This window comes from Aulostomus chinensis, chromosome 3 (assembly GCF_037954235.1).
Source record: "Aulostomus chinensis isolate RoL2024-O1b breed Wild chromosome 3, RoL_Achi_v1.0, whole genome shotgun sequence".
Lineage (NCBI taxonomy): Eukaryota > Metazoa > Chordata > Actinopteri > Syngnathiformes > Aulostomidae > Aulostomus > Aulostomus chinensis.
The window spans coordinates 32,676,445-32,695,659 of record NC_141322.1 but is presented as its reverse complement, the minus strand read 5'-3'; the positions used below and the strand labels follow the sequence as shown (position 1 = coordinate 32,695,659).

At 41.0% G+C, this 19,215-nt stretch overlaps 1 protein-coding gene across 13 annotated transcripts in view; it reads right to left on the bottom strand.

The window, feature by feature from the left end:
- LOC147268701 (dedicator of cytokinesis protein 3-like) overlaps nt 1-19,215 on the bottom strand; it is a 90,658-nt gene that overhangs the window by 5,894 nt on the left and 65,549 nt on the right. For 8 of the 13 annotated variants that reach the window (XM_086200510.1, XM_086200503.1, XM_086200501.1 and 5 more), the window contains 12 exons: nt 16,560-16,726; nt 16,064-16,150; nt 15,784-15,963; nt 15,486-15,569; nt 13,956-14,072; nt 13,644-13,753; nt 12,639-12,765; nt 11,675-11,756; nt 11,466-11,584; nt 9,981-10,068; nt 4,581-4,700; nt 1,516-1,598 (listed from right to left, as the gene is read on the bottom strand). In XM_086200510.1, coding sequence (XP_086056636.1) covers nt 1,516-1,598; nt 4,581-4,700; nt 9,981-10,068; nt 11,466-11,584; nt 11,675-11,756; nt 12,639-12,765; nt 13,644-13,753; nt 13,956-14,072; nt 15,486-15,569; nt 15,784-15,963; nt 16,064-16,150; nt 16,560-16,726 — 1,364 coding nt within the window. The remainder of the gene's footprint in view (nt 1-1,515; nt 1,599-4,580; nt 4,701-9,980; nt 10,069-11,465; nt 11,585-11,674; nt 11,757-12,638; nt 12,766-13,643; nt 13,754-13,955; nt 14,073-15,485; nt 15,570-15,783; nt 15,964-16,063; nt 16,151-16,559; nt 16,727-19,215) is intronic. The other 5 variants (XM_086200506.1, XM_086200514.1, XM_086200505.1 and 2 more) reach the window with 4 other exon arrangements.

Genomic DNA, 19,215 nt, shown 5'->3' with positions numbered 1-19,215 from the left:
GTCTCATGGCATAGTGCTGGCCTTGGGCTGCAGCTGTTTCGAATAAATAACTGACAGTTTGAGTTGAGTCTTGCTCATAAGACTACTATCGCACTTGATGACTTGGTGAAGTGCGTTTTTGTCTCCCAGAAATAAGTTACCAAACCAGGTCACAAGGAAAAATCCTCAAATCTTTAATTCCTTCAGAGGACCTTAGTTATTTAAAGTCCTTTTCATACTGTTTTGGGTTTATTTTACACAATATTGTTCCTGGAATAGAATTTCTATCCAAGCAGAACATCCATCCATCCATTTTCAATGGCCAAGGCCAATACGTAGACAAACAACCATTCACACTCACAGCCACACCTACGGCCAATTTAGAGTCACCAATGAACCTAACTTGCAGGTCTTTGGACTGTGAGAATAAGCTGGAGTACCCGGAGAGAACCCACAAAGGCACAGGGAGAACATGCAAACTCTACCTAATTTAAACTTTGATTTAGCAGTTAAAATAGTACATACCATTTTGCTGTGATAACCAATGTACTTAACTTGAGCCCTGCTTAACCTGTTAACATTTAACTGTTATGCTGCGCTAAGGATATTACTCAACAAGCATTTACAGGACAAATTATCTCCACTGAAACCCATTAAAATCTATAATACCTCTGCTATTAAAGCATGAACACCCTTGATATGTATTTAAATAAGGTTTTAATTATGTACACCTGTCAAAATCTGGCTTTTGTCTGCAATGGGATCAGGTTAAATCAGCATTCACTCCCAGCTCAAATGACCCAGCAGTAGAACTGAATACTTACTGGCTCCAATTCCAATTGATATTCATTGAAGCCCACACCCCACCTGAACACTTTCAGAGGGCCTCTGGCACTTACGGTTTTCAGTCACAAATATGACAAGGAGTCTGACCCTATTAACAACATGCATGGAGGCAAATAAAGCTTGTCACCTCCACCAGTAACTGCTGCAACTTTGTGTTATCTCAGCCACATGTTTAAACAGCAACACATTGATTAGTGGGTGTTGCTATTGAGAAACCGACTGGAAAAAAAGACACACGACAGTTACCATGCAAACATTGTCACTTTCCTCCATGCTTCTTTTAATGCTGCTAACAAAGAGAATCTAAAAGTCGGTGCTGCACTCTCATACTACACACTGGCGTTACTACTGTGTTCATATTACAACATATTTTTGAAGCATTTTACAGAAAAAAGTCAAGATCAGCTCCATACACTTGGATAGGATAAAGACGATATGGATGTTAGATAGTACACAAGGAAAAAAATGTCAATTTAAGTCACAAAAAACATGAAAAAGAATAAGATTAATCCTCCTGAGGTACTGATAAGACACAAAAAAGACTTTTGAAGTCTACTGGGGGGCTTTGTTAAGTTTCAAAAATTAAAGAAAAGGGGAGATGGGAGGTTTTCAGTCAGACAACCAGCCATTAGTCGTCAAGACTAAGAGTAAGGAGGAGGAGGCGGCGGAGGAGGAGGAGGAGGAGGGTACCTTTCTTAAGCAGCGTGCAGGGAGAGCTGGAGGTAGGTCGCTTAACTGGTGGAAAGAGTCAAATTGCATCGACGGGTGTTGCCCTACAGGGGAGACACAGCAGGATGGACTGAGAACAATGCACACACACACCTTGGATCTAAGAGGAAGTGTAGGAATAAGTGAGGAGGAGGAGGAGAAGGGCAAGAAGGAAGAGGATGAAGAGGGTGGGGCGAGGAAGTAGAAGTGGGCAGGGGAAGGGTAGGCCTCAGATATTCCTCCTCAAAACCAAAATTGGGATATGGGACAGTCTGAGAGTTACATTTGTATTTGAGTTCAGTTTCACAGATTAACAATGAACACATGTCCTCAAACTTCAACTGCATATCTGCTGTTTGGATGGAAAGTGCTCCTATGGAGTGAAACAGTGTCAAGTCAAGTCAGATTTATTTAAATAGCACATTTCATACACGAGGGCAATTCAAAGCGCTTTACAAAGGTCTTGTTTAAGCCATGCAGCAAAAGCAAATGCATAGCACAGGTGAAATACCAGGAAAACAACATCATATCAGAGCCTAACATTCCAATAGGCTTCTTGAGTTGCGGGATTGTTACCAGTAAAATTAAATAAAATTAAGAATATAGGAATACATTAAAATAAAATAAATCAACATCATATCAGAGCCTAATGTTCAAATAGGCTTCTACAATTAAAACATCATCACCCGTAAAGTTATATAAGGGGGGAAAATATCTGAAATAAGGCTACCAGTCAATAAAAGTGCAGTACTTTAGCAGCACTTAAAAGCAATAGAAAACATAAAGGTCTTTAGCTTAGTTTTAAAAATGGGCAGAGTTGGGGCAGATTTAAGGTCTTCCGGGAGCTTGTTCCAGCTATGTGTGACATAGTAGCAGAAAGCGGCTTCACCATGCTTTGTTTTGATCCTGGGAACAGTTAGCAGACCAGTCCCTGATGACCTAAGAGGTCTAGAGTGTTCATAGTGTGGAAGCAGTTCAGAGATGTATTTTGGGCCTGATCCGTTAAAAGATGTAACCCTAATTCTTGAAATATTTTTAAAATTATAAAAGGCAGATTTTCTGATGGATTTGATGTGGGAGTTAAAGTTTAGTTCAGAGTCGATGACACTGCAAAGACTTTTTTTTAGTGGGAGCATATAAAGGTTAAATAGAACATGGCCTAAAATTGAACCTTGGGGTACCCCACGTCATAGTTGTTTGATCAGATGTGTAGTTGCTAATGGAGACATAGTGGTTCCTATCTTGCAAATAACACCTGAATCATTCCAAGACCATGCATGAGAGCCCAACCCAGTTTTCCAGTCTGTCCAATAGAATTTTGTGGCCAACAGTATCGAAAGCAACGCTAAGATCTAGTAACACTAGGATTGAGATTTTGCCTAAATCAGTGTTCAAACGAATGCAATTTATAACCTTAGTGAGCGCACTTTCAGTGCTGTGATGGGGTCGAAAACCTGATCGGAATTTATCTAGGAGGTCATTACAGGATAAGAAGTTGTTGAGCTGTTGGTAGACCATTTTTTACTCAAAAAAACAATACTCAAAAAAAATGGCCGGGGTCTGTTTTGCTCCAATCATTAATATTGACGGGCTCATATTCAGGAGAGCTCTTTGTTATGTTCAGGCGTTTCTTTCTTTTCATGCAAAATCCTGCTCAGCAGAAAATAAATATTGAATAAGGGACCTATATCAAAATACCACGAGCCTAACTTAATTTATTGTCACTTCATTGTACACAATAATCAAAACACTTCAATGTAAATTGGTAGAACATTTCATACTTAGTTTAAGAATATTTTTGTCTACAAATTTAAGATTCAGCCTAAAACAGACCTGATAATTCCCTAATTGAAACAATCAGAACAACCAGATTATTTTGCACTGTTTTGCTAGTTAGACAGTGAACAGAACTTCTGTCCACAGGGATCATGTACAAGTTTGTGACCTTTACAAATGCACAGTTACAGGATTCCCAGTACAGTGGGACTTGCTGAGGTGACATCAGCAAAAACTTTCCTCAGTGTTGCTGTAAATTACTGCTTTTAACTCCACATTAAATCAACATCAATCTTATGGACATGGAGTCCAAAAGGTCAATTATTATATTTGGGGGACTGGTCATTTCCCATGGAAACCTCTGATCTCTGCTGTTTTTCCAAAGCTTCTCCTGGCATTTATTTTCTCTCTGGTATTTGCCTTGATCACATGATGCCAGCAAAAACAAACTAAGGTTAGCCTGCTGTAAGGAAACAAGCAGACTTACTCAAAGCAACAATAAAGTGAAAGCATTACTAGTTCTGCAGCTTGTCAGAGCAATAACGAACATCAGTTTCTGAGTGGCGGCTGGTTGAAAAGCATTTTTCTACGGGTGTACTCCTAAGTACAATTACATAGAAGTGCTTCGGCTGAAAACAGACGATCCAAAAAAGATGAAGTGTAAAGTGGTGAAAAGGTTACAAATATAGTTTGCATGTCAAGAAATTAATAAATAACATCTACAAATCTGGTGCTTTTTTGGCTCTTAACCTCAGTAGATGTGGGTCAATGCATCTCTCAAGCAAAGTCCTATTGTGTATGAGCACATCATACAATCTCACTTCAATAAAACCAAACAACCTCTTTAAGAAGATCTCCTCATTCATTCTCTCTTTCCACAGCTGGATTATTGACACTGACATGTCTATCATTTTATGCTGAGCTGTGATGGCAGAGTGACATCCATGTTTATACTCACTGGTAAAATTTTGTGAAATCATTTCTAGGCTCCATTGATTCAGATGAAGGTGAACATACAGCATGACACCTTACACAATTGAATCATGGTCAATTTTTGCAGTTGCACAAAATGTTCTTGTATGATGTATCAGTTACTCAGGACAAACCACAGACTCAGATAAAAAAAGAATTTTCTTCAGTAAAATGTCTTAAGTTAAAGGATGTTCAACACACACCATGATCAAAGTCCCTGACTTGATACACACACACAAACGAAACATGAGCGAAAAGACATGCCAGCACAGAGCACACACTGAGCAACTGTATCATACCATGAGGAAGGTTGCGTGGAGGGACAGGAGGTGCCATTACACTGCCAATGTGAGTGGAGATGAAGGGGAGGGCTTCTCTGGTGCCACTGTCCAAACTCCAACTACTGGGAGTCGTCAGGACTGGAGGAGGAGAGGAGTGAATAAGAGAGGCGAGGTTTCGTTTTCAAATCCATTTCTAAGAGAAAGCATATCACTTCATATCTGGGGGATTATTGGTAATATGAATCCTTGCCCTAAATGGCAGCTGGGGTAGCAGCTATTTAAGCACAGGCAACTGAGAGCACTCTATCTCCTGAACGCCCTCAAAGTTTTGTTTTTTTCCCCCAAAACCTTGGTCCATAAATATTACCATGACTTTCAGATTCTTTCACACAGACAAGTCTTCCCAGCAGAACTGGCATTAATGCCTCCACTGTCTCACCAACAAGGCTACAAAGTTGACTGAGATAGGACAACTGTGTCCTAGCCCTTGCTGTACAGTGACTGGCTGACGTAGGCCTGACCCCTTTTTCTCTGGCAAGCACACTTTGATACAAAAAAAACTAAGCCAATCCACCAAGCCATCAACACCTTAAGTCCTAAGAGAAGAAAACAACTTTTTTTTTTTTTTTTTTACTTAAAAAGGTGGTTTTCAGAGGAACCCTGACCAAGCTAGCAGAGGCAGCCAAATCTTTCTCATACAGACACATCATTTAAATACCTCAGATCAGAAACAATGTTGACCTTGATTGTCCAGCCTGGTACAGGAAGTTAGGTCTGAATTTTCAATTATTTCCAGAACCCCATTCCATCTGATTAGGACTTTACACTCTGTACGGAGGAAGTCAACTGCCGTCGAGTTCTTAAGAAAGGCCAGAGCTTCTGTCCGGTAAGCAGGGAAAGCAATGCTCTGTCATACGGGACAGGAAGTGCTCCCGATCTAAAAGACTACAAAAACACAAATCTCTATAAAATAAATCAAATGAATATTGCAGATTTAATGAAGGGGAGCTGACTGGTCTTCACTGCTACTGTTACTTTACTGTTTCCCCTTTGATGAGAGTTTCAGGTTTATCACTGTTGTGCAGTTGGGAGAACTAGTGTGCACCTTGTAACAGAAAACTACACGTTTAGTTGCAGAAACATGCAGAGAAGTTCCAGAACCCAAAAGATGCATCAGATAGATGGACGCTTGAAAGATGAATGACAATGTTCTATAATGCTGGCAGTGGCAGACAACTTTGAAACAATTGACTTAAAGAAAGATTAAAAAGGAAATTAAAAAGAGGAGGGCATGAAATACATCATCAATTGATGTAAACAGCATCAAATCAAAGCCAATCAAAACCTCATGAAATTTTACAAATGGAGCAGGCAGAACTGTTCTCTTAAAATTATTTCTGTTTGATCAGACTCACAAGTTCCCCATGAACAAGCACCTATGAGCCAGCAGCCACTAAAAGTGTCTTCAAAACAGGCAGAAAGTTAAAGCAGAACCAGGCTCAGTGAAGGCCAAAATGTTTGTGAATACATAAAACAGAATACAAACAAATGCAGCAATACAAGAATCAAAGGAAAGGCATAACAAAAATGCAATGCATAGACACAGGCACACAGTCTAATCATCATAGGCCTGGGAGAACAAGAGGGTCTTAAGACAGGTTCAAAAGGAGGACACACAGCGTCCAAGAAGTTGATCCATAGTGACAAAATAACCAAAATTAAGGCATGGCTTTGAGGCTAGAATCTGATGATCTGAGAGGTCTGACTGGTCTATGAAGAGTGAGCAGGTCACAGATATACATTGAAGCTGAACAATGCAGAACCTCTTAAATGAAAAGAAATATTTCTAAATCAATCCTTGGTTTTATGGGGAGCCACTGACGTAATCAGAACACAGGACTAATGTGTTCAGCTCTTTTTGACTTGATGAGGACTCTGAAGGCTGGTGACAACTGGCATTTAAAGGGAGTGGTGTCACACCGCAGTGAAGTCAAGTTGAGTTCTTGTCCTGTCTCCATGTTTTGTCTTGTTATTTCCTGTTTTATTTTTAAATTTAACACTTCTCTCGTTTCAGGTCACTCACCCTTCCTCATGTATCTTGGTCTGATTGCTAAGTGTTTCCACCTGTTCTCCATTACCTTGTGCTCTATAGCGGTGGTCTCCGAACTACGGCCCGCAGGCCAGACACAGCCCGCCTTCACATTTGGCCCGGCCCCCTGAACAATACCAGAGACGCATTTTGAATTTTTTTTCATATATGTGTGTTCGTATTTGATACTAAAATTTGGCTTTTGCAATAAAATGTTCCTTAGCTATGAACTATTTTCATTATTAACTATTAAGGCGTGTTCACACCGAATGCGACGCAAATTTTTCACGCAACAAGTTTACATGTCAAGTCTATGTAGAGAGGCGATTAGATGCGAATTCGCATGTATACTCGCCGGGCAACGCGGATAACGCGACGCAAATTTCGCGTTCAACTTGCGCAATAAATTGGCCTGATGTTTTGTCGAGAGAGCCTATCAGCGTTGAGATTCCCTGTCATCAGTGAAGTCACATTAACGGTCCTGGCTGTGGTTGGTGTCCGACTGTGATATCCTGACACTGATCCTCGCTAACAGGTCATCGAACTCAGCCCTCGTCAGCCTGAACTACCGCTGGAAACAGCCGTCATCCAGGTGCAGTTCCCAGAAAAAGTGGTGAAATTCACCCAGCTGTGTGCGACTCCGGATTGTGTCATGGATCCGGATACAGCAGCATTTGGGTTTCTGCTGTATCCGGGACTTCCACAACAGATACAAGCCAGCAACGGTTGTTACGTCAGCCGTGGTTGATGATGGAAAGAAATGGTGGAAAGAAATTCTCCTTGCGGGGAAAAAAGTTCGCACGAATGACACAAATATAAACATATGATCCAGTGATCAAATTTGCGAGAATAAAGCGACTCGAAAATTCGCATTTGGTGTGAACACTACTTCATACATGCATAGAACGTGACATTCTATTCCACCCTTCTGCAGTCTGTGTCCTTATCTGGCAAACCCCAGAAAAAAAATCCTACACCCAAACCCAGAGAGGGTTATTTGGTAGTGTAGCTTTCTAGAAAACAATGCATTTTTACACTTAGACACCCCTGCGATCATCACACTTTTTCTGTTACAAACTGACCCCGGCCCCCCATCAGAGAAGGGAAAACATACGTGGCCCTCACAGAACAAAGTTTGGGGACCCCTGCTCTAGTCTGCATCTCCCTTTGTCTTGTGCCAATGTTTCATCCCCTGCGTTCACCCCAGCCCTTTGACCACAACCTTGACTGATGTTTTGTATTTTCCTTCCTTCAAGTGAGAGATTTTTTGTTTTAAATTTTTCTTTCATAGACCAGTCTTTAGTTGATGTTCTTATAGCTTTTTGTTTCCTCCGCAAGGAGTGATCTTTTGTTTCCTTGTCTTTACATAACTTTGTGCCTCTCGTTACTTAGGAGTGTTTTTGTTGTTTATGCTTCTTATTTTGAGTTCTTGTTTTCTCTGTAGCTGGAGTGATTTTTATTTATCGATTAACCTTCAATAGCCTATTGTGTTTCTTCTTCTTTTTAGTGGAGTCATTTTTATTGTGATATTTTTCATAGCCACACCTCTCCCTGTACGGAAGAGGGGTGATCCTATAAAACAGGTTCATAGCCTATTTTCTGTTCCTCGAACTTGGGAGTCACCTGGACACCTTCATCAAAGCTTTCATTGAAATATCTGAACCCTGTGCCTGTGTCCAAGGCTGGTCGTGACAGGACACACTGGCACAAGACGAAGGGAGATGCAGACAATATATAAACACAGGGTAACTGGGAACAGGTGGAAACACTTAGCAATCAGACCAAGACACATGAGGAAAGGTGAGTGACCTGAAATGAGAGGAGAGTTAGATTTAAAAATAAAACAGGAAGTGACAAGACAAAACATGGAGACAGGACAACAACCCAACTTGACTTCATCGCGGTGGGACAAGTTGAAGACATTGCTGTTATTGTTTACATGTATGTTAGGCCCAAATAATACACATATGATTCATCTAGAGACTAATGTCAACCCCTGTATGCCAGCATTCATGCCCAGATTATTAATTGTTGAACCAGTTTTAATTGATAGTGTCACAAGAATTTCTTCTTAATGACCCTTAAATGATAAACTGGATCTGAAGAATCAAAGTTTTAAGTTGAAGTTATTTTCTTGTACAAGAAGGAGCCTTTTACAATGCAACACACAAGTGAGGTTACAGAGAAAAGACTCACTTTGGAGCACTAGCAGATGGGTTTATATACCTTACAACTGGGCGTTTCTGCTTTCTCCTGTTTATACAGACACATTCCACATTGTCACATATCTTCCCAGTCCTCTAAGGTTGTGTTTCCACCAGCTCATTTCGGCTCGGGTCGGTCAGTATGGCTCAGTACAGATACGTTTCCATTAGCACTGGTACCACACCATTGTGGGTGGATTCACCAGCTGAGAGTTCCCCGCGGTATTTGTGTGTGACACAACAACAATGGAGGACATGGAGGCAGCGTGATGCCTGCTGCTCGTCCGATGTTTTTGCCTCAACTAAAAGTGAGGGAGGACAGACAGGCGAGGCTTCAAGCGGTGAAACAGAACCCCCAAGAAAAGAATGAGATTTTACCAAGCCATGACCAGGATTCAACCGAGGCCAAGATGGTACGAGGTAGACGACTTAAGTTACCCAATCAGCATCCCGCTATGTGTTTACGTCACATTTTAGTCCCTGCTCAGCTCGCTTGGAACCCCAGTAGAGCGGGGACCAAAATGGTAAAGGTTAGTACTGTGTTGGGGCCAGTGGAAACAGGGCCAAATCGACCCAATCCCATCCAACCCCAGCCAAGGTGAGCCAGTGGAAACGCTCCCTAAGTACAGCTTTAGATCTTTAAATCAAGTTGGCATCTTTCAGACCCATCTCTTAACCCTTTATTCCTTTATGACCCCCACTAACCTATGCAAACTGCAGGACAAACAAGAAACCCCCATCATGGCATGTGAAAAGAATTTTATAACAGATAGGACATGTCCTAAATGCACTTGTGCATGCCTACAGCCATAAACCTTAGACCACTGAGATAGAGAACAATCACACACACACACACACACACACACACACACACACACACACACACACACACACACACACGCACACGAAGTTGGAGAAAAAACAGGGACAGGAAATAAATGTACACCACTCACAATCATTACAGAAAGAAAGGAGAAGACCTTTATGAAGTATAATCCTGAGTGTATGAGGTAGGTGTACCTTTTCTGTTTTTTTTTTTATATACTCTTTTGGCATACAGGGTCAGGTGACTTTTTTGGTACAATAAAGTCACCTGGACCTGTATGTTTGTGGGAAGCTGTTTACCTTTGTCAGCAACAGACAGGTTGGGGTCACTGCAGGGTTTGCATGGACCAATCATCTGATGGAGCAATGCCCGCTGAAGGTTTGCTGGCTGAAGACAAAAAGCACAGTAGTTATACAAATGGACAGCTTGACAATTACCATAAACACCAAATATGACAGGCCATAAAAGAGGTTTTATCCTGCCTGGATCTGCTCCACCTTCCTGCCTGTTAAAAGGAAGGTTTTTGTCACCGCTGTTGCAGGATGTGCTTGATGATGGAGAATTGTCATGAGAAAACTTTTGTTGTGATTTGGCACAATACAAATAAAACTGACTTGATTTGACTGGAGTATTGTCATGTGGCTTCTATATTTACAACAACTGAGTTTCTGCAATAGTCTCTTAAATATAGCTGAGCAGCAGAGGTTAGCAGGCTGTCATTGGAAGCAAGTTTTCCTGTTTTATCCCACTGCCTGTTTTTGGCCTTTATTTCTGCGTATCTATCAACTACAGTCTTTTATTTTTTGACTATCATCTTTTATTTGATGTTGTTGCACCTGATTCATAAAGCAACATCATGTTCCCAGTTGCTCTACATGAGCTGGGGGTTAGGCTTGGATAGAGTTCTTGTTGTTAGTACATAACAACAATAGCAAGGGATCGTGAGTGGCTGTGTGGGACTGTCGATATTTTCCAAATTTTGTTCAACTCTTTTTTTGTGTGGCCCTGTAAATGGATTTCTTGGGATGAAAGAGCAGAGAAAAGAAGACTCCTCTTCATTTTACTCCATTTTGTTCTGAATTTGGGAACCTTTTTGTGTTTAAATTATGTTTTTCATTTTTTTACAATGAATAAAATAAACTGAACTTTAAATTTAAAAAAATGATACTGTAAAACTTGTAGAATGTATAAGTTATAGACAACGTTCTAAAAAAATGAAGACCATTAATTCTCATCATTCATTCATTCCTAAAATGCTCTAAATGTTAAAAGGATATTTCTAATTATTCTACAGGAATGTAACCCACAGGCTTCATATACTGCAGGGGTGTCAAACTGATCCAGTACAGCGCCGTGTGGCTGCAGGTTTTCATTCCAACCCAGCAAAAGCAACACCTGATCCAACCAATGAGCTGTGTGGACACAGCTTAGTTGATTTAAGTAGAATCAGGTGTTGCTTTTGCTGGGTTGGAATGAAAACCTGCAGCCACAGCGGCCCTCTACTGGACCAGTTTGACACCTGTGATATACTGTATGTTTTTGGCAGTTTTCGGGAGCTGAACAGTGGATTATGCTGGGAATTAACTCCAGTATGAACATCATCAATGACAGTGACCAAAAGAAAGTTAAAAGGAGATGTCCGTCACACCATGGAGGTTGTTCTCCAGAAAGTTCTGGGACAACGAGGTAACTTCTGTCTGAAAGTTCCAGTCAGTTGGTCCTCGTTCTGCACTATTAACTGTGCTAACCCTGTGCTCTGGTTCAACTTAGAAGTGCCTCCACACCTGTCCACTCTCGGCCATGTTGCTGTACATGGCGCTGCTTGGTCGTTCTCTGTGTGGCGGCAGCAGCAGCAGCATTTCCCGGTTGTGTCTGTATTTATCCAGCAACAAAGGAGAGCCAACTGCAAAGAGACACCAAGGAGATTCTATTCTGCACTTCACTCAAAAGTGTCATGTATTCATGTGAAAAGAATCGTGTTTGAGCTGCTTACCTCTCATTGTTGAGGAGGCGGAGTTTAACATCTGAGAGGGTGCTGAATGTATGGAGTTAAGACTGGAGGAGGAGGGGCTTGCCTGCAGCCACAAAGTTGCCAGGGTAAGTAAACACATCATACTTGCATGACAATTATGTGTGTTGTAATATAAACTCATTTCAAACCTGCTAATCTGAAAACTGTCTTGTGTTTACAACAAATGAGAAGTCCATTTGAGCAGCTACATTTTCTCATGAGTGTTCTTCCAAGATTGTGTGATTCAAATCTTTGACTATTCACCATTCTTACCTGGAAAAGAGAAATTTACCTCCACATAGACAACTTCTAACATTCTTTCTGTCTTTAACCATGGATGTATTAATGAAATAATAACTAGTTTAGTTAATGCCCATAAATCCTGTTTCCTGCTTGGTGTAGAGTATAATTCAGATTTTTGAGAGTAACTGATTTTTGATATTTAAATTGATGAGTATCTCCTTTTATTCTTTACATTTGTCACTTTTTAAGGATGTAGAGTAAACTCAGTTATTAAGAGGAAATCTCAGTGTGCTCAGCCAGCAATGTTCAGCTAGAATGTGTATGAGGTTTCTAGTGCTGAAAAGGATTTTAAGTTCTGTAAAAAAAAAAAAATTTAAAAGATGGCTCTCCACGTGTACTCCAACTTGTATGACATTTTCCCCCTCAAGAGGTTAACTTGGGAGCTGATTCTAATCGTTTGTCACCTTCGTTCATACACTTGGGTTAGACAAAATATTTAATAAAATATTAAATTCACCTGTTAGTAAAACAAAGTAGAATTTCACAGCCCTTCAAATTATCATTAAAATAAATCAACTTCTCTTTCATGCAGACTGAATAAAAATGAACATGCTATTTAATACTTTGGCTGATCAGTGGTTATATTTATTAGGTTAGTTACACACTATAATTGTATCTAGTTTAGCTTTTTACCTATACATACCTGCACGCGATATAAGTCCTCGGGGGGCTCCACCACCACACCATCAGCCAGGATAAGCAGGTTCCCAACATTCCCCATCTCACTGGAGGTGCGGGAGGAAAGAGAAGTCGTCAAAACAGCTTTGGGACTGGGAGGAGGGAAGGGGGGGGGGTGATGGGAGGCAAACAACGAACCAAAAAGAAGAAAGACAAAGATATGTGTGACGAGGTTTGGAAGGAACGAGTGAACAAGCAAACACTGGTGGGAAATGACCAAGAAAGATGAAGACAGAAATATTACGACCACTACTGCAGCTGCCCGAGAGCGACCACTGTTGATATTTCTAGTGTTAAAATTAGCACAAAAAACGATTGACTTTTACTAGCACTGTTTTTGCTGTATTTGTATTAATATTAGCATAATCAGTATTTTATTTGTACTTAGTACTTAGCAGTACCAATTCCATATTCGTGCTTATACTTTATTTCTTGTATTATGCAGGAGAATGTTGTTGTGGTAGTTGAAGATGTTATCATTTTTAAGTGTATCTTAATTTTTATTGCTGCTGTTGTTGTTATTGTGTTGAGTCTCCTTGTTCTCTCTCTCTCTCTCTCTCTCTCTCTCTCTCTCTCTCTCTCTCTCTCTCTCTCTCTCTCTCTCTCTCTCTCTCTCTCTCTCTCTCTCAACCCAAACAGTCAAGACATGTTAAAAGTCCACGTTAAAATATTTTGCGCTGAAACTTTTCAGATAGTCTTTCAGATGTCCGTCACAAGTGTTCTGCCTCTGATGATCTGTCAGGTGTTCTGATGTGAGAAAACATTTGCTGTGATTTGCTGTACAAACAAACTTTACTTAAGAAGAAAGAGTGTGGCTCATCATTCAACTGGTTTCAGAGTCTTATTTCTGATGAGCCAAAGAAAAAATACAGTTTGTGAGTGAGTGGGTGAATGAAGGTGAGCGAGTAAGAGGGAGTATTAGTGAGTGAGTGAGTAAGAGGGAGAGGGAGAGAGACAGAGAGATGCTGACCTGTGCCGGTGCAGGAGCCTGAAGCTCTCAGGGCTCATGGGACTGTTAGAGGCCAGAATCCCTCGATGTGTGTTTGCTCCTGAGGCAGCTTTGTCCAGCACAGGAAGACCCTGCAACATTCATGCACTGAGGATCACATGGTCTTCATGCATATTTGAGAGCAAGATTGTGGATTTCTAGACAAAATCAGGATTTGTGAAGAAGAGATGAGCTACTGGACAGAGAACAAGACTTACTTGATTAACAACCTCCCACCCCCCATGAAACTCTGCATAGAAAAGCTGGACAGACTGAATATGTTTCAGCACTCACATGGCAGAGGCTGCTCCGCATCATCTGGAACTGATCAATCAGCTTCTTGTGCAAGGGACGCATTTCCGGGTGCACCAGCTTCTCATGCACTGCTAGGCCAACTCCCAGGATGTGACCCTGTAGGAAACAAGTTAAACTTCTTTTCCCTTTCCTTTTTTCTGTTAAAAATTGTCACAACGTTCTGCAACAGTATATGAAATGTTTATTACATTTTGCTTGTCTGTCTGCAGGTGATGTAAATCCATTTTTAGAAAATAGACCAGATGAAAGTAAGCACTGGTGAACTCTATATTGGTCTTTGGAGTCACTTTTGTGTCTCACGACCGGTTGGCCTACAAGAAGTTGCATCTACTGACGAACCTTGAAAGGAAAAAAAAAAAGTCTAATTCTGATGGAACTTCATTTTCTTATTCAAAGCTCAATGTCAATTGTTTTCACTGACTGGGCTGGAAATGTCCTGCTTTTTTACAGAATTTCCCTTAGGGATGAATAAGTATTCTGATTCTGATTTCCTCTTACCCACGAATCTATGAAACAGTGGTCGTTACTAAAGATGGTGGACTAAAATCCAGACAAAAGTGAATAAATAGGGCAATGAGAGAAGAAGTGCTTTTATTCAGACTCCAGGTCCATTAAAAAAGACAAGACAGACACACAGCCATATTTTTAAAAAGACAGTCATACCAGTGTTTCCACATAGCAGACTGGTGTCTTACTGTGCTGAGGACAGGATTAGTCATCATTATAATGGCATTACAAGAACTGTTAAACCGACATATAAAAGAGCATGGAAAGTGATAACTTGTACATTACAGAAAAGCTCACTTGCCCTGTACCTTCTTGGTTTCCCAAGTAAGCAACTCAGACAATCGTTATACGCAACCTGAAGTTTGCGGATGCTGTTTTTTTTTTAAGTTTATCCACAAGGGCGCAGTATAAAGAGGGGTGCAGTAACCCTAAAAAGACCCACTTTAACCTTCTCTGAACACCAGGAAAATCTTCTGGCCAACAAATTTGCCTACATATATAAAATACGACGCTGTCTAATCAAATCATTGTCATCTGTCATATCATCGGTGATAATGATGTAATGTTTGAGGGGGTTATTTGTTCCTTTATTTTCTTTCCTGTGGAGAGGAAAATTGTCCCCTCCATACTGACAAAACGCCAAAATTTTTGTACCACACTGAATATTGTCTTAAAATGTTCATTTGAGAAGCTTGACGAGGAATTCTTCTCTTATTTACTTTGAATTATTTTTTATGCCTTTTTATTTGTTACAGAAATACAAGAATGGGGTTACAACCAAGCAAATATGTGTACCTTCAGTTGCAAAAAAACAAGATGGCCGCAAGGCTCTAAAGCACAAACCAATCAGTGAAACCACATTTAGTCCATGATAATCTATAAACCAATATTTACATCTATCATCTAAACCTGGAAAGATGATGTATTCAAAATGGAGATGAGACATAGAGACAAACGAGAATGTAGCGAAAATGTGAAACATGACCATAAAACATTTCTAACCTGCTCCTGCATCAAGTCTTTCAGCTGTGTGATCTTTTCCGTGTCGTCAGGATGACTGTTGATGTACTCCTTGTCAAAGAATGCCTGGTAACAAAGGGAAACCAGGGCCCAGAGGCAGATGGTCCTTGAATTATTAACAGGTGGTGCTAATAATATTAGACTCCTTCATTAAAACACATGTAACATTAAACATATTTACAATCAATGTAACCATCAACATAAGGACCTTTGCATTTTGCTTATTTATACTTCAAACTTTTGCCTCAGGACAACCTGAGCTACATGCTCTTTTTCTGACCTCTTGGTATCTCGCAATTCCTCCATTAACAGCAGCATCAACGACGCCATTCAGGGTCATGCTGAGCAGGTTGATGTTGCTGTGCAGCTGCTTGTGTTGGTACTGGCTGATCAGGGTCCTCAGCTCCTGATTCTTATTCTCAACAACGGAGATAGCATTTTCTAATGGACTCACCTCCACCTGAGAGAAAGGCAGTAGAGATCATGCCAGAAAAAATCTAGAGCAGAAATTAATCCATCTCAATTATTACAGTTTATCAAGGTGTGAACATAAATCTGACCAGCTCTCTCTTCTCCACCTCGAACCAGCGTGAAATCCCAGGAAGAGGGTGAGTGAGGGTCAGCGTTGTCCTTTCTATCCAAAGGCTCTAAGGCACACACACCAAAGGATAGATATTTGAATTTTAGTGTCAATACATGAATTTACAGTTATTTTTTTGTATCACATTGTATAGTTTAAAGTCTGTTTGGGTCTCATTCAAGCATCGAGTCAAACCAGGGATGCAAAGAAAATATTATTCATTTGCTGCATGCTATGCCTGCCATGGTGATAGATTCCCGCGACATATTTAAATAGATGTCTTTCATTTCATTATGAGCCCAGGATGACTGAGAGAGATGATTACTTAAATATTGTAATTCCAAGCTCTATGAGTATTATGGGATGAGATACTGGTTTTCGTTTGGCCAGGTGCATTTAATTAGCCTGTAAAAAAATCCTACAAATTTATTATTTAGAAAGTCTGGGGAAGTGTGGATAAAAAATTCTCCCATCACCTTGAACTCGTTATCTCGGTCCTTGGGTCCTTTGTGGAAGGGCCGGTCATAACGAAATCTCCGGACATTGTTGACCCTGTAAAAGCTCTTGATGCGGTCAGGGACTCTGTCCATCTGAAGGACATCGATGTTGTCTGGTACTGGTGTAACTGCGTAAATCTGGAGGTCTGAGCCGAGGAGGACAGACGTCAAAGAAACTACTGTAACCATGATTGAACCCAAATTAGTGAGAACACTGAAGTCTGTAAATAGCCACAAGGGAGGAACAGGAGAATCTCAGAGGGATAATGCAAAATACCTAGGCAGGAGGGAACATTCAAGGGACCTTTCTGTTACATCCTCCAAATATATCTAAGGTTCTCCAAAAACATCTCACACATTTACTGTACCCCAATTTTGGGATATAAAGAGAACATTCCTGTCATATGCAGATGTTCCATTCATGACTTTTTAACACCCTTTTCACACTGAAAAACGCATGTCAACGCAGGTTTTTGGACCTGCATTTGCTCGGCATTCGGGCGCATTCAAGCTCCCAGCAGACACGGGTCTGAAGTCCCGCTGTGGGGCTGCATGCCTGTGTTTTTCTCTCTCGTACGTCATCGCATTGACAACGTCATCATTTCACATAAATGGCCACCGGAACACTGAGAGGTAAACAAACAACAACATGGATGTCCCCAAGTCAAACGTTAGTGTTGTCGTTGCGTGCATTGCAATGTTGTCTCTTTTGCAAAGCAGACAAACTTGGCTGTAGTGCACTTGCCCCCTTTTCCTTCATCACACTCCTCAGGATGTCTGGAGTAAATCCCTTCAGAACACTCAACCTAAAAAGATAAGCTGGAACTTCCCCTCTCTGGCTTTTTATAATGACAATAAACCTTTACATGAACCATGAACTCCTACTTCCCCTTTCTTTTTACGACGTCAAGCCATTCGCAACTATCAAGATGGTGGTCATCCTTGATCATCAAGAGGAAGAACCACTCCTAATCAGTAACCAGCAACTCCGGCCAGGTAAGATAGCCGAAAGGGGTTTCTCACCTCTCTGCAACCACTACCCCCGCAGGGTGTAATAAACATTTGCCTTGCAGAAGAGACCCGGGATTATGAACTGGGGATGCATAGGTCTGATCATGTGAAAGTGCACCCTCTTTCTTGAGATGTATGTGTGCTTAAACATTCCAACATTCCAATCGCTGACATCAATTAGAGTGTTCATGTGATTGAAAGGTTCTGTGTCACTGTTAAACGAAGTACAAGAGTAGGAATCTATCAACACCCACAGATGAAACCTGGATTCTGTATTAAGCGATGCCACCTTGTAACTGAAGTCTCTGTCACAGAATTCCGTGCGTTACTTCAATCACACACACATATACACACACACACTCAAATACACTCACATAGTCATATACATATACACACACCTATGTGTATGGACATGATAAGAATATTTCACTGTCTGTAGTTGTTAAGTTCCTTGCTTTTCACTGGTATGTTCATGACTCTGACTTATCTAGATGATCTATCCGCAGGGCATGAAGTTGCTCTCGGCTTGACAAATTAATGCCCGAGAGGTATTCCAGACGGCCAAGTGTGCTGATTGGCCAATAGCCCAAGCAGGTCAAAGGTCACCCCCCCCAGGAGGACTAGTTTATTATAACATTCGTGACACCATTAGTTGGGTCGGGGTTCAGGGGCGCTCCTCAGTGCCTCGTGCTTTGCGTGAGCTCCTAGAGCGGCTGGTCCCTCTCTCCCCCCTTTTCTTTTTCTATTCTGCTTAATTTTTGTTTGTTTTAACTTTACACAGAACTTCTTGTCTTTCCTTGCAACAACTTTTCCTTTAGTTAAGTTTTTCGGTACACAGAGTTGAACGTGCCTCTCATTTTTCAGCTTGTGAATGCATCGTTCTGCGTTACATTTAAATTCTTGATTTTCTATTTTTGTAACATGTCATTGATCGTGGCTCACGGTCACAAAACTATTGACCGCCGTGAGCCTTGCATCTCCATCCTGACAAGCGGAGAGAAGCCAACTTGTGCCTGAGAGGGGCATCGCGTCGAGCCAGCAGCCTGAGACCAAACGGTAGCGAACCAACGCGCTTCCCTTCTCCATCCAGCGAATCCCAGCAGGAGCCACGGTCATTGAGACGTAGGATTCGGAGGCCGTCTTCCCACCAGTTCGTTGGAGGGGTACCGTATATCAACAGGAGCAATCCAGCTGAGAACGTAAGCCGGTTCTGTTGGTTTTCGTGCTGTCACAATCACAAAGATCAGTGCTGCATCTGTTCAGGCCTCGGTCTTTCTCTCTCTCACTGCCAACTCCGTCTGACTCCTCAGAGTCTGCTTAACATCTTTTCAATAGTTTTTCTTTTATTTGAAGGTCACTATCGTTCATACCACACACTTTTTTAATTGCTACCTTTGCCATCCACTTGAGTCTCAGATAAATCTTATGATTCATGTCCGATCCTCCACATGTGCCTTAATTGCTTTGCTTGAACTATTATTCTGTTTTACGTGCTTTGTTTTTGTATTAAAATCTATATAAAAATTCTAATAAGTGTTCCAACTCATTTTTATATTTGTATGCAAGCCACTGATCCACAAAGAACTCACTGATAAGCTATAACCTGAGACTGATCATTTCTCGT